Raw genomic sequence first — 14,504 nt, 5'->3', positions numbered from 1 at the left:
TAAAGGACCTATACAAAGAAAACTATAAAACACTGTTAAAAGAAATAGAAGACACAAAGAAATGGAAAGACATCCCCTGCTCATGGATTGGGAGAATAAACATTATTAAAATGGCCATCCTACCAAAAGCAATATACAGATTCAATGCTATTCCAATCAAAATTTCAATGTCATTCTTCAAAGAAATAGAACAATTATTGATGAAATTCATATGGAATCACAAAAAACCCCGAATAGCCAAAGCTCTCCTGAAAAAAAAAGAAGGGAATGGAGGCATCACACTCCCAGACTTCAAACTCTACTACAAAGCCATAATCATCAAAACTGCATGGTATTGGAACAAGAACAGACATACAGACCAATGGAATCGAATAGAAAATCCAGAAATAAACCCACAGATTTATGGTCAACTAATCTTTGACAAAGGAGCAAAGACTATGCATTGGAGCAAAGAAAGTTTGTTCAATAAATGGTGCTGGGAAAACTGGGTTGCTACATGCAAAAGAATGAAGCTTGACCACTACCTCACACCATACACAAAAATCAACCCAAAATGGATTAAAGAACTAGACATAAGACCTGAAACCATAAAATACATAGAAGGAAATATAGGCGAAACACTACGTGATTTGCACATCAAAGACATCTTTACAGACACATCACCCAAAGCAGTGATAGTGAAGGCAAAGATAAACAGCTGGGACTACATCAAATTAAAGAGCTTCTGCACAGCAAAAGAGACAATAACAAAAACAAAGAGAAACCCCACCAACTGGGAGAACATTTTTGCACCCAACACTAATGATAAAGGACTGATCACAAAAATCTGCAAAGAGCTGATGAGACTCAACAACAACAAAGAAAATAATCCAGTCAAAAAATGGGCAGAAGAGCTAAAAAGAAACTTCTCTGAAGAGGAAATGTGAATGGCCAACAGGCATATGAAAAAATGTTCAACATCACTTGCAATCAGGGAAATGCAAATCAAAACTACCATGAGATACCATCTTACACCAGTGAGAATGGCACATATTAAAAAAACGAGCAACAACAAATGTTGGCGAGGGTGTGGAGAAAAAGGAACTCTTCTGCACTGTTGGTGGGAGTGCAGACTGGTCCAACCACTATGGAGAGCTGTGTGGAGATTTCTGGACCTACTAAACATAGAGCTTCCATAGGATCCAGCAATTCCACTCCTAGGTATTTACCCAAAGGACACAGAAACACCAATTCCAAAGAACACCTGCACCCCTATGTTTATAGCAGCACTATTTACAATAGCTAAGCTTTGGAAACAGCCCAAATGCCCAAAAATAGATGACTGGATCAAGAAGATGTGGTACATATATACCATGGAATATTACTCAGCATTCAAAAAAGATAAACACATGCAATTTGCAGCAACATGGATGGCGCTGGAAGGGATCATGCTCAGCAAAATAAGCCAAAAAGAAAAAGAAAAATACCGGAGGGTCTCACTCATAGCAGGAATCTAGAAAACTTAAATAAGGGACCAGGAAAATGAATAACTATAAGAAAGTGAAAATCAAAATCACCAAAAAACTATGAACCAGAGACACTTTTTGGGGGTGGGGGGCGGGAGGGGAGGGATTGGGGTCAGAATGGGGGGGTTGCAATTGTATGGGGAATATAAAAATAAAATTTATTATTAAAAAAATAAAATAAAAAATAAAAACTTAAAAAAAAAAAAGAATGGTTGTGTAAGATAAATACCAGATGGTCTCACTTATATGTGGAATATAGAGAAACTAAACAAAAGGTTAAGAAAAAGTCAAAACTAGCAGCTGACCATAGAACTGAGGCACATAGCAAAGGAGGAGAAGGAAGGGGGGTTACAAAACAGGTGAGGAATAAAGTCAAGGGACTACAGTGATGATGGTTCACAGTGGCGGGATAACTATAGGGACAACAATGTAAGAAAAAAAATTTTAATTAATAAAAAATAAAAAAGAGTCACTAACACTAACAGTACATTTCATTCTCTGATATGGTACCTTGTCTCATTATGATACAGATGAAACAAAGTATTTAAAACCTCATCCAGCAATATGTTTCAAGAGAAGTTATTCAATGTATAATGATCATAATTAACTTTTTTTTTTTTTAAAGATTTATTTATTTATTTATACGTGCACCGGGTACAGTCAGAAGCGCGGGAGGGTGAGAGAATTCACCAGAGCCAGAGCGGGGAGCAGAGCAGGCAGAAGGACCGAAGTACACTGCTGCGGGGAGCAGCGGGCGGCAGGAGAGGTCTGCGCGCCATGTGGGACCCTTCTCCGGTGGCCGGGGAGCAGCCGGGGATCGAACCGGCGCCGCAGAGGCTGCGGGCAGCTTCGCAACCCAGCGCTCAACTGCTCTGCCACTGGGGAGGCCCCATAATTAACTTTTAAGATAGATTTTTCCCTCTCATAATAACAATTTGATTTTCCCAAAAATTTTTAAATCTACAGATAAGGGCCTTACTGATGGCACAGGGGTTAAAGTCTCAGCCCTATTAAGCTATCGCCAGCCACTGCCCTGTGAGTTCAATCTCGGCCAGGGAGCTTCCACATGGCACAGCAGACCTCTCCTGTCTTGCCCACTGCTCCTCTCAGCAGTGTATTTCAGTCAGTCTCCCTGTTCTGCTCACCACTCTGTCTCTGATGAATCCCCTCACCCCCACATCTCTGAGCTACACCCCAATTCTTGTATGCATAAATAAAAATAAATCTTAAAAAAATAAAGTATATCCAGATTTTAAAAAAAACATTCATTTAAAATGTTCTGAATAGTTGTAATTTTTTGGTATTGCTTTGTGTTTTAATTATACAAGCTTATTATAAAAATACTTCAAACAATGAGACAAATATATATCCCATTTCCTTTATTATGGTCATACTTCCTACCAAATCACCAGTTGCTTTTGCTTTTGTTTTATACAAATGAACCATACAGTACAATTTGGTAATTTGTTATTTATTTATTTTTTTTATTTATACAAGCACTGGGTACAGTCAGAAGCACGGGAGGATGAGAGAATTCACCAGAACCAGAGCAGAGAGCAGAACAGGCAGACTGACAAAGTACACTGCTGAGGGGAGCAGGGGGTGCAGCAGGAGAGGTCTGCATGCCATGTGGCACCCTCACGGGTGGCCAGGGATTGAACCGGTGCTGCAGAGGCTGTGGGCAGCTTTGCAGGCTAGCGCTCAACCACTGCGCCACGGGGGAGGCCCAATTTGGCAATTTTAAGGTACATAATTTTCATCAATGAATTCAATCTTAACTGTAGATGCTGCCGATGGAGTAAAGGAAATTACTAACTGGTAACACTTTGCCTTCTTCTATGTTTTTCCAAAACTAACAGCTTTGGTTTCATAATCAACAACTTATGGGCTTAAGATGATAAAACAGTCCAGACTTAATTATGCGCTAGCAGGCTGCTTGATTTATATTATTCCTCTAATCCAGTCAATAAATAAAAGTGTAAATACCTGTTTCGTCATGATAGTTGACAGCTTCTGTCTCTATCCAAGCATTATCAGTGTTTCGAGGATCATCAACATATCCCTTATATATCTATTTTTAAAGGAATACAAATAAAAAAGTCTTGGGTGAAACAAGAATGAGTAGAGCAGAGTCACATTATCTTCTTCATAATCATAAATGTAAATATGTTGTCAAAAAACATGCATAAAAATAGCATTACTGAACTGTACAATTAAAAATGGTTAAAACAGGGCCTCCCCGGTGGTGCAGCGGTTGAGCGCTGGCTTGCGAAGCTGCCTGCAGCCTCTGCAGCGCTGGTTTGATCCCCAGCTGCATCCCGGCCACCGGAGGAGGGTCCCGCATGGCACGCAGACCTCTCCTGCCACCCGCTGCTCCCCTCAGCAGTGTACTTCGGTCCTTCTGCCTGCTCTGCTCCCTGCTCTGGCTCTGGTGAATCCTCTCACCCTCCCACGCTTCTGACTGTACCCAGTGCTTGTATAAACAAAACAAACAAATAAATAAATAAATAAAAAACATGCCTCTATAAAAAAAAAAAAAATTTTTAAAAATTTAAAAATGGTTAAAACAATAAATTACATATTAAGCATTCGTTGACCATGTTTTTTTAACTATAAATATCACAGAAGTTTTAATGTAGCATTCCATATGCTTATTTAAAATTTCCCAAGGAACAATATTCTCAAGAACATTTTGGGGCCATTTTAAAATTCACAAAACCCTCAAAATCAGGGCCTCCCCTGGTGGTGCAGCAGTTGAGCGCTGGGCTGCGATGCTGCCCACAGCCTCTGCAGCGCTGGTTCGATCCCCGGCCGCTGGCAAGCGTCCCACATGGCGCAGCAGACCTCTCCTGCTATGCCTGCTGCTCCCCTCAGCAGTGTATTTCGTCGGTCTGCCTGTTCTGTTCCCCGCTCTGGCTCTGGTGAATTCTCTCACCCTCCCGCGCTTCTGACTATACCCAGTGCTTGTATAAATAAATAAATCTTTTGGGGGGGGGAGAACCTCAAAATCATAAACTCTAATTTCAAAATTCAAGCACAGTTATACCAAGGACACATAATTTTTTTAAAGGTGTATGATTGAAGCATTTTTCTGTTTTAATAATTTAATAATTATGTTTTAATAATTTCTGTGGTAATAGTTTCAGAAATACAAAGACAGATCCATTTTTAAAAAGGCAAACTATAAGTGAAGTTAGTAAAGCTCAAATTTAAGATATTACTACATGAAAAGATTTCATCTAGCCACCTAAACAAATGTGGCTGAAAAAAATTAAGCTAATAATTTAAAAAAGTCTCACTTCTGGAAAGAAAACAATAAAAGCAATCCGAACCAAAAACTAACAAAAGAGAAAAGAAAATCTGTCCTTTTCCTTATTGGTGTACATATGCCTCACAAGGTTTTTTGTTTTTAATCACAAAGATTATGTAAACAAAACAGACAGACTTAAATGATTGTCAGCCAGAAAAACTCTAACACAATTATGTAAATTCCTTTCAAAAAAGCTGAATTTATGCCAAATTTTAAAAAAGATTCTCTGTTAGAAGGGTAAACTCAGTGCCACATTAGCTCATACCTGGTAAAGAAAAATCTAAGAGGAAAATATGTATTAAAATAAATGATATAAATGACCTAAAGTTAAGCTACAAAATTTAAGTAGAATTCTATTTACAGTGAAAATCTATTCTGTTGTTTTGTTTTTATTAATATGTATTTTAAATATATATATTTCATTTTATGTGAAAAATAATCTACCAGATTTTCAGATGAACTTTAAGTAATTTTTATTAACCACAGGACCAAAATCCAAACCATCATTTCTTACCACTAGATGTTCCTGGCTGAAGAGTTTGTGCAACTGCTCCTCTAATTCTTTCTTTTCAGCACAGGATTTTTGTAAAGAGTTGAAGCCTTCTTCAGCAAATTCTCTTTTCAATGTAGCACTCATCTTTTCTCCTGGATCCACCATCCCCTGAGATTCACATTTTTTAAGTAATAAGCCATTAATCCATTCACTAAACATTTAATCAATGATGCAACAGACATTCATTATTCTATTTCCACAATTCATCATTTGTGTCTAGTAGAAAGAGCCTTTAGGATACCTCAGTTATTTGACCACATTATTGGTGCAAGGTCAACCTTATGGCAAATTAAGTCAATCACGCATTTCCTGGTATTTTCCAAACTCAAGAAAAGTAAGGAGGCAAGAAAAAAATATATAGCATGTTAACACTTTCCCCAATGTTGATCCCATTCCAGCCACACTAACCTCCTCAAACTTCCTACGATGGCTCTTTGTACCTGCTATTCTCTCTGCCCAAGATGTTCTTCTCCAAATGTCAACATGGTTCATTCATTTCTTACAGATATTTACTCACAAGTCACTTTCTCAGGCAGTACTGGTCTAACAATCCAAACTCCCATACTTCCTAATCTCCCACCATGCTTTAATTTTTTTCTTAATACGTTATTTTCTAACATACAATAACTAATTTGTCTTGTATTATCTGCATCCCCCACTAGAACGTGAGCACCAAGAGGAAAAGGGATACTTATTTATGTTGCTTTTTTGTACCCTGCATGTCTAAATTATTAGTGGGGAAAAAAGACAGATATTCAAAATATATTGATTAGAAGAATGGTTCTCAAAATGACATCAGTAACATACAGTTCCTGACTGGTTAGAATTTCAAATGAGAATAAAAATATAAGATCCTGTGATGAAATCATTACTGGTTTTTTGCACTTAGCATTAGGGAAGTTTAACTGTTTGGCTTGTAGAAATTACCCAAAGTTTTTATTATAGTCAGTTGAGATCTTTATCTCTATTCCATTTTTACCCTACAACAACAAAAAAACCAGTTCTTGCAGATAGTAAGTATTATGCATATAGAATCATCCTCCCATCAAACTATCTCTACTTCACAATATGGCATGAAATAGAAAACCCTCTGCCATAGATACACACACTTTAAAAAGCCACTTCAAACATACCATTGAGATGAACTCAATAAAAGTACTCTCTTCCTGATGCTATCACAGAAATTTTAAAAACTGCAAACTACAGTAAATAATAAAAGTTACCTTTTCTATTATGTCCACAGTTACCACCCTTCAACCAAAAAAAAAAAAATGCTAAAAATCTATCTTTGGGCTTGAAATAGGGACTGAATTCTCAGATAGGCCAAAACATTTTTTTACTTTACACTGGGTGCTTTATACATGCTCGCTAGTGATCTTCTAAAGTAGATATTGTCTTTATTTTAAAATGACGGTCTAATTTCATATTACTCAGCTCAAAGAGGAAAGGCCAGGACACAAACCAGGTCTAATGCCAAAGTCCATGTTCTTTCCTAAGGGTACTTTCCTCTGGTCTATTTTAGAAATAGACTAGATTCTCAGTCTTATTGTATTATCTTATACCTCTAATTTATAGTGACACTTAGTTGCAATGATGAATGACAGAAAAATTACAAATTGAAGTGGGAGGAAAATGGAGGATAAATGGGGTAGAAAAGATTCACACACAATAACCTTGTATTAAACAAAGCAACTAAAAATAGAACTTAAAATGTTAATTTAATTTTAATACTTACCCCAGGGATTGCCCATTCTCCACAGTCTTTCCTTTCTATAGCAACAAACTGTAAGATGTTTTTCCCAGAAATAGGGTGGGTTATTTTATTTCCACAGCTATCCCTTTTCCACCTACAAATAAATATTAAAGTGTGAATAATAATTTAAGATCACAACCTACCTAGAACAAAAACCAACATTCTATCTCAAACTTGAGAGTTATAAAGATGCATTTTTATAACAAATTATATATGTACATATATTTCAAATAAGCTAACTTTATAAAAAATGTTTTAATTAGAAATATTCTATATTTAGGACTATTACAAACTCAGACAAATATCTACTTTTTCATAAAGGATATTGTATTCTCCACTATGAAAATTCAGAATGTAAATAGTTTTTACTACTTAATTTGTAAAAAGAAGTTTAAAAGCAGAACAGAATTTAAAGGAAAGGCCGTAAGAGTTTAAAAAAAAGTCCAAGGATCCTTTTTAAGAATTACAGATAGGGTGGCTCAAGGGGTTGAGAAGCGGCACTATGAAGCTATCCACAGCCACCGCAGCACGAGTTTGATCCCCGGCCAGGGAGGTGACCCAATGACACAGCAGACCTCTCCAGCTCGCCCGCTGCCCCCCTCAGCAGTGCATTTCAATCTGCCTGTTTTGTTCCCCACTCTGTCTCTGGTGAATCCTCTCACCTGCCATGCCTCTGCCCTGTACCCCTGTTCTAAAAAAAAAAAAAAAAGAATTACAGAGAGTATAAAAAGATCTTGTAATATGGGCTTTTATAGTTCACGCTGCATTATCAAAAAAATTATTTAAAAAAAAAAAGATTATATATGTTCAAATGCTCTGATCTCAAAAGTAGTACTTTTCAACCTTTATGCCCTTTTTTTGATGAAAAGTAACTGTAATTTTATATTTTTGAATTGAATTGTGCATATATACATTTTTTTTTCTTTTTCTTTTTAAGCAACAATGCATTCTTATTAAGGATGAGCTTTTTCTAACCAGTTAATCAGACGTTGATAAATGTCCCCTTCCACTTCCCTACCACCGGCACATCCATCTCCCCCACTTAATTCTAAGAATTGTTCTAATAGTCTCTTAGGCAAAAACAAAGATTTTGAATTTATTTTTTTTAAAGATTTATTTATTTATGTATACAAGAACTGGGGTACAGGCCAGAGATATGGGGGGGTGGTGAGAGGATTCACCAGAGAGAGTGGGGAACAGAACAGGCAGATCAACTGAAATTCACTGCTGAGGGGCCCAGCGGTCAAGCCAGGAGAGGTCTGCTGCACCATGTGGGTAGCTCCCTGACTGGCTGGGGTTCGAACAGCTGTGGCTGCGGATAACTCCATAGGTTGCATCTTAGCCCTTTGCACCACCAGGGAAGCCCGAGTTTGAATTTCTAACACTAAACCCAAAAAGAAAGTCTGAGCTAATCATCAGTATGCATGAAACTCAATGAAATATACTAGTTTAGATGTGAGTTTCCAAATTTCTTTATATAGTGGCTGACTACCATATCCAATGTCTAATTCCTCCTCTGAAAGAGCTAATAGTCTAGCAGTGGAGCTAGACATGAGTGAATAAACTGTGATACATAAGAAATCTCTAGAGAGGTATCCGGAGATTCTGAACATTTGTGAAATTCACTTACAATGCTACTTTGAACCAGAAAGTACTTGAAAGAAAAGGAGATGGAATTCTATGACAAGCCAACAGCCAGTATCATTCTCAATGGTGAAAAGCTGAAAGCAATTCCATTAAGATATGGAACAAGACAAGGATGTCCACTCTCACCACTGCTTTTCAATATAATACTGGAAGTCCTAGCCAGAGCAATAAGACAAGAGAAAGACATACAAGGAATCCAAATAGGAAAAGAAGAAGTCAAACTATCACTATTTGCAGATGATATGATAATATACATAGAAAACCCTAAAAACTCCACAGAAAAACTAATTCAATTCATCAATCAATTCAGTAAAGTGGCAGGATACAAAATCAACACGCAAAAATCAGTAGCCTTCCTATACACAAATAATAAATCTGAAGAAGAAGAAATCAAAAAAAAAATCCCTTTTAGTATCAAAACAAAAAAAATCAAATATTTGGGAATAAATCTAACAAAAGAGGTAAAGGACCTATACAAAGAAAACTATAAAACACTGTTAAAAGAAATAGAAGAAGACACAAAGAAATGGAAAGACATCCCCTGCTCATGGATTGGGAGAATAAACATTATTAAAATGGCCATCCTACCAAAAGCAATATACAGATTCAATGCTATTCCAATCAAAATTTCAATGTCATTCTTCAAAGAAATAGAACAATTATTGATGAAATTCATATGGAATCACAAAAAACCCCGAATAGCCAAAGCTCTCCTGAAAAAAAAAGAAGGGAATGGAGGCATCACACTCCCAGACTTCAAACTCTACTACAAAGCCATAATCATCAAAACTGCATGGTATTGGAACAAGAACAGACATACAGACCAATGGAATCGAATAGAAAATCCAGAAATAAACCCACAGATTTATGGTCAACTAATCTTTGACAAAGGAGCAAAGACTATGCATTGGAGCAAAGAAAGTTTGTTCAATAAATGGTGCTGGGAAAACTGGGTTGCTACATGCAAAAGAATGAAGCTTGACCACTACCTCACACCATACACAAAAATCAACCCAAAATGGATTAAAGAACTAGACATAAGACCTGAAACCATAAAATACATAGAAGGAAATATAGGCGAAACACTACGTGATTTGCACATCAAAGACATCTTTACAGACACATCACCCAAAGCAGTGATAGTGAAGGCAAAGATAAACAGCTGGGACTACATCAAATTAAAGAGCTTCTGCACAGCAAAAGAGACAATAACAAAAACAAAGAGAAACCCCACCAACTGGGAGAACATTTTTGCACCCAACACTAATGATAAAGGACTGATCACAAAAATCTGCAAAGAGCTGATGAGACTCAACAACAACAAAGAAAATAATCCAGTCAAAAAATGGGCAGAAGAGCTAAAAAGAAACTTCTCTGAAGAGGAAATGTGAATGGCCAACAGGCATATGAAAAAATGTTCAACATCACTTGCAATCAGGGAAATGCAAATCAAAACTACCATGAGATACCATCTTACACCAGTGAGAATGGCACATATTAAAAAAACTAGCAACAGCAAATGTTGGCGAGGTTGTGGAGAAAAAGGAACTCTTCTACACTGTTGGTGGGAGTGCAAACTGGTCCAACCACTATGGAGAGCTGTGTGGAGATTTCTGGACCTACTAAACATAGAGCTTCCATATGATCCAGCAATTCCACTCCTAGGTATCTACCCAAAGGACACAGAAACATCAATTCCAAAGAACACCTGCACCCCTATGTTTATAGCAGCACTGTTTACAATAGCTAAGCTTTGGAAACAGCCCAAATGCCCAAAAATAGATGACTGGATCAAGAAGATGTGGTACATATATACCATGGAATATTACTCAGCATTCAAAAAAGATAAACACATACAATTTGCAGCAACATGGATGGCGCTGGAAGGAATCATGCTCAGCGAAATAAGCCAAAAAGAAAAAGAAAAATACCGGAGGGTCTCACTCATATCAGGTATCTAGAAAACTTAAATAAGGGACCAGGAAAATGAATAACTATAAGAAAGTGAATCAAAATCAACAAAAAACTATGAACCAGAGACACTTTTTGGGGGGTGGAGGGTGGGACGGGAGGGATTGGGGTCAGAATGGGGGGTTTGCAATTGTATGGGGCAATATAAAAATAATAAATAAATAAATAAATAAAAATTAACAATTTTCTATAAAAAAAAAAAGAAAAGGAGATGGAATCTTAGCTTTAAAAGTATCTAGGTGATTCTTATGATTACTCATTAGTGAAATACTGGTATAAAAGAGAAACAGTATTTGAAACCAAATATCCTGATTCAAATTTCAGATCTACAAGCTACAGGCAAGTCACTCATTAGTTATTACCTGCATTACTGAGATAGCAAAGAACATCAGCCCAAGAATAAAGTCAAAAGCTAGACTCTGCCCCTGTGGGGTTTTTTTGTAGCCTTGGATCACTGCTAATCTTTGTTACCTCATTTGTAAAATAATCAAGTTAAGCTCAAAAACTCTACCATTTCAAAACAACTTGACAAACAGTCACAATGTATACTCCCAGTAACTACTTGGTCCACCATAAAGGCACATTAATTAGAGGCTAACTCTGGCCTCCCTTTTCTACTTCTTGTAGAAGTATTATATTTCTGCTTATTTTATTTCTTCTAGCATTATAATTCTGCATCAGAAGTTTCAACCTTCCTGTTTTTAAACAGTCTTGCCAAAATTTGAAAGAAAATGACATTAATTTGATTTCATTTATGAGCATCAATAAGAATATATTATTCTTCCCATCCCATTTAAACTATAAAGTGTCTAAATGAATTTTAGGTGGGTGGGTGTACATAAATGGATGAGTTAGATGGGTGGATAGGTAGGATGGTGAGGTGATGGATGTGTAGATGAATGGATGGATGAGTGGATGGACAGTTGGTTGAAAGATAAACTTTATGATGGGATAAAGATCCCTTCTGATATGTAACTGAAAGGGCAAGATAATAACATGGGGCAAATATTGGACCCTCTTCTAAAAACCTGAAAACAGTGTTAAACTAAAATCATTATACCTCAGAGAAAAACAAGGTCCTGAAACTATCAAATAAAAAAGTAAGAATATTTAGTGTATTTGCCTTGCTTAAAGAATGAAAGTGATGATTACATGTGAGGAGAAAGTTCATAAGTGAAGAAATACTAAAAGTAAACACAATTAAAAGCATGGCAGAGATGACAGGATATTTCAGATGTGTTGAAAAGACGAAATGGGGCCTCCCCTGGTGGCTCAGCGGTTGAGCACTGGGCTGGGAAGCCTCTGCAGCATCGGTTCAATCCCCGGCCGCCAACGAGGATCCCACATGGCGCGACAGACCTCTCCTGCCGCGCCCGCTGCTCCCCTCAGCAGTGTATTTCGTCAGTCTGCCTATCTGTTCCCTGATCTGTCTGTAATTCTCTCACCCTCCAGCGCTTCTGACTGTACCCAGTGCTTAAATAAATAAATAAATCCTTAAAAATAAAAAAAAAAAAGAACTTGCTTATTTTTTATAAAAAAGAAAAGACGAAATGGAGATGGCCAAATCCATCTAAATATTAGAATCACCTATTGTCTTTCTTCTGATTCATTCTCACTAAGAGACATTTTGAATATGATTTGGCTTACCAACTTGGTCTGACTCAGGGAAAAAAATGCCTTTCTTCAAGTGAAACTCAAAATCAACAAAAAACTATGAACCAGAGACACTCTATGAGGGGTGAGAGTTGGGGAGGGGAGGGATTGGGGTCAAAATAAGGGGGTTGCAATTGTATGGGGAATATAAAAATACAATTTATTTTTAAAAAAAAAAATACCTTTCTTCTGTCATGAAACCTTTAACAGTTCACACTCCTTACCTTTGGCATTGAATATTCTCCACAACAGAACTGCACAAAAATTATGTTTAATTTATCATCCACTATTCTCCTACAAGAATCTTACATTTCAATTAAGCTGGCATTTTCATTTCTCAATATTTCAATAAGGATTACTCAAACAGATAAAAGATTTTTTCTTAGGCCTCCTCCTGTCCCCAGCTAAGCTTCAAATTCAGCTGGAATGCATTATCACTCTCCACATTCAATCTTCCAATTTTCTAAAGCATCCTGTATCACCAATGTTACTTTGACATGTTTTCTTATTTCATATTTTCCATCTTGCAAATAAGCCATAGCTCTTCAGTGACAGGAAGCTAAAACTTACACTTTAAATCCTGTAAACTACCTATTCAATAAATACCTGGTGAATTAGCTTTATTTATAAAATGCCTGCCTCAAGGGCCTCCCCGGTGGTGCAGCGGTTGAGCGCTGGGTTGCGAAGCTGCGCGGCCTCTGCGGTGCCGGTTCGATCCCCGGCTGCTCCCCGGCCACCGGAGGAGGATCCCACATGGTGCGCAGACCTCTCCTGCCGCCCACTGCTCCCCTCAGCAGTGTACTTCAGTCTTTCTGCCTGCTCTGCTCCCCACTCTGGCTCTGGTGAATTCTCTCACCCTCCCACGCTTCTGACTGTACCCAGTGCATATATAAACAAAACAAACAAACAAATAAAATAAATAAATAAAAACATGCCTCTATTAAAAAAAAAAAAAAATTAAAAAAAAAAAGCCTGCCTCAACCAAATTAATACTATAGCTTTATACTTATATCACATCACCATAATTTCACATAAAATTACTGTTAAGTACAAAACACAACAAAGCAAAAACAGACAATTATAAATCAGAGACATCCTGCAGGGGAGGAGGAGAGAGAGGGATCAGAGCGAGGGAGGGAGGAGCACAGGGGACTGAGGTGATGGTGCACAGGAACACTGGTGAAGGAAATTCTATGGGGACTACACTTGAGGAGGTGGGGGGAAGCAAATATTGTTTAAAAATGAACAATGATGTAAAAAATAAAAAAATAAAGTACTGTTAAAGTGTGGATTTCATGTCTATGTGTGTATACACACACACATAGATACACGTTTATGTGTGCGTGTTTATATACAAACATACACCTGTGGTTTATACATACATATACATGTGTGCATACATGTGTGCAAATACATATATATAAACATATGGTTATAGTTTGTATTTTTCCAATCACTTTAGCTTTTTGCTACTAAGGGTTTTTTTGGTTCTCACCTGGTTATGATGGGATCTGCAGCATGATTTGGGCCCCACCGCCCCAAAAGCCCTCGGCCAGCTAGTCCTGTCCGTCCTACAGGATTTCTGGAGGAAAAAACAAAACATAAAATCAGTTGAATGTGTTCATCTGTTTAAACTGACTTGATAAAGACTAAAAAACTGTCATAAGAGCTGTAAGAGAAATATCACCTCACAAACCCAGTAGCACTATTACATACATGGCACTAAAACCACTTATTTCCTTATATGTACTGTTGCATAACTTTTCTTTTGTACATGTCTTAAGCTTTGAACTTAATCTAAGAGGAGGTTCTCATTTCCAAAGTTGTTCTATAATTTGAGTTTTCACCTATACTTCTAAATTTGAATTTGAACCTTACTGGACTATTTAAGCTGGGAGAATGAAACATGCCACACCTAATTACCATCACTCTTTACAACAGTGATGATTTTTCATTCATGATACCCACACTTCTCTTCACTTTCTCATCACCCTTATATCCGAATCCATTCTCCTTTAACCCTTCCCATTAAAATATGTGGTTACAAGAGAGTATGGTGATGGATATGGTGGCAGGAGAACTACGGGGACTACAATAACTTAAGAAAAAATA

At 37.2% G+C, this 14,504-nt stretch overlaps 1 protein-coding gene across 5 annotated transcripts in view; it reads right to left on the bottom strand.

The window, feature by feature from the left end:
- Positions 1-14,504, bottom strand: part of NUDT9 (nudix hydrolase 9) — a 52,688-nt gene that overhangs the window by 11,604 nt on the left and 26,580 nt on the right. For all 5 annotated transcript variants that reach the window (XM_037529740.2, XM_037529737.2, XM_037529738.2 and 2 more), the window contains 4 exons: positions 13,888-13,974; positions 7,104-7,215; positions 5,330-5,476; positions 3,492-3,576 (listed from right to left, as the gene is read on the bottom strand). In XM_037529740.2, the coding sequence (XP_037385637.1) occupies positions 3,492-3,576; positions 5,330-5,476; positions 7,104-7,215; positions 13,888-13,974 (431 nt within the window). The remainder of the gene's footprint in view (positions 1-3,491; positions 3,577-5,329; positions 5,477-7,103; positions 7,216-13,887; positions 13,975-14,504) is intronic.

This window comes from Talpa occidentalis, unplaced genomic scaffold (assembly GCF_014898055.3).
Source record: "Talpa occidentalis isolate TD23 unplaced genomic scaffold, MPIMG_talOcc4v2.1 talOcc4.6, whole genome shotgun sequence".
Taxonomy (NCBI): Eukaryota; Metazoa; Chordata; class Mammalia; order Eulipotyphla; family Talpidae; genus Talpa; species Talpa occidentalis.
The sequence above is the reverse complement of the archived record's forward strand: the minus strand, read 5'-3'. Positions and strand labels throughout refer to the sequence as shown.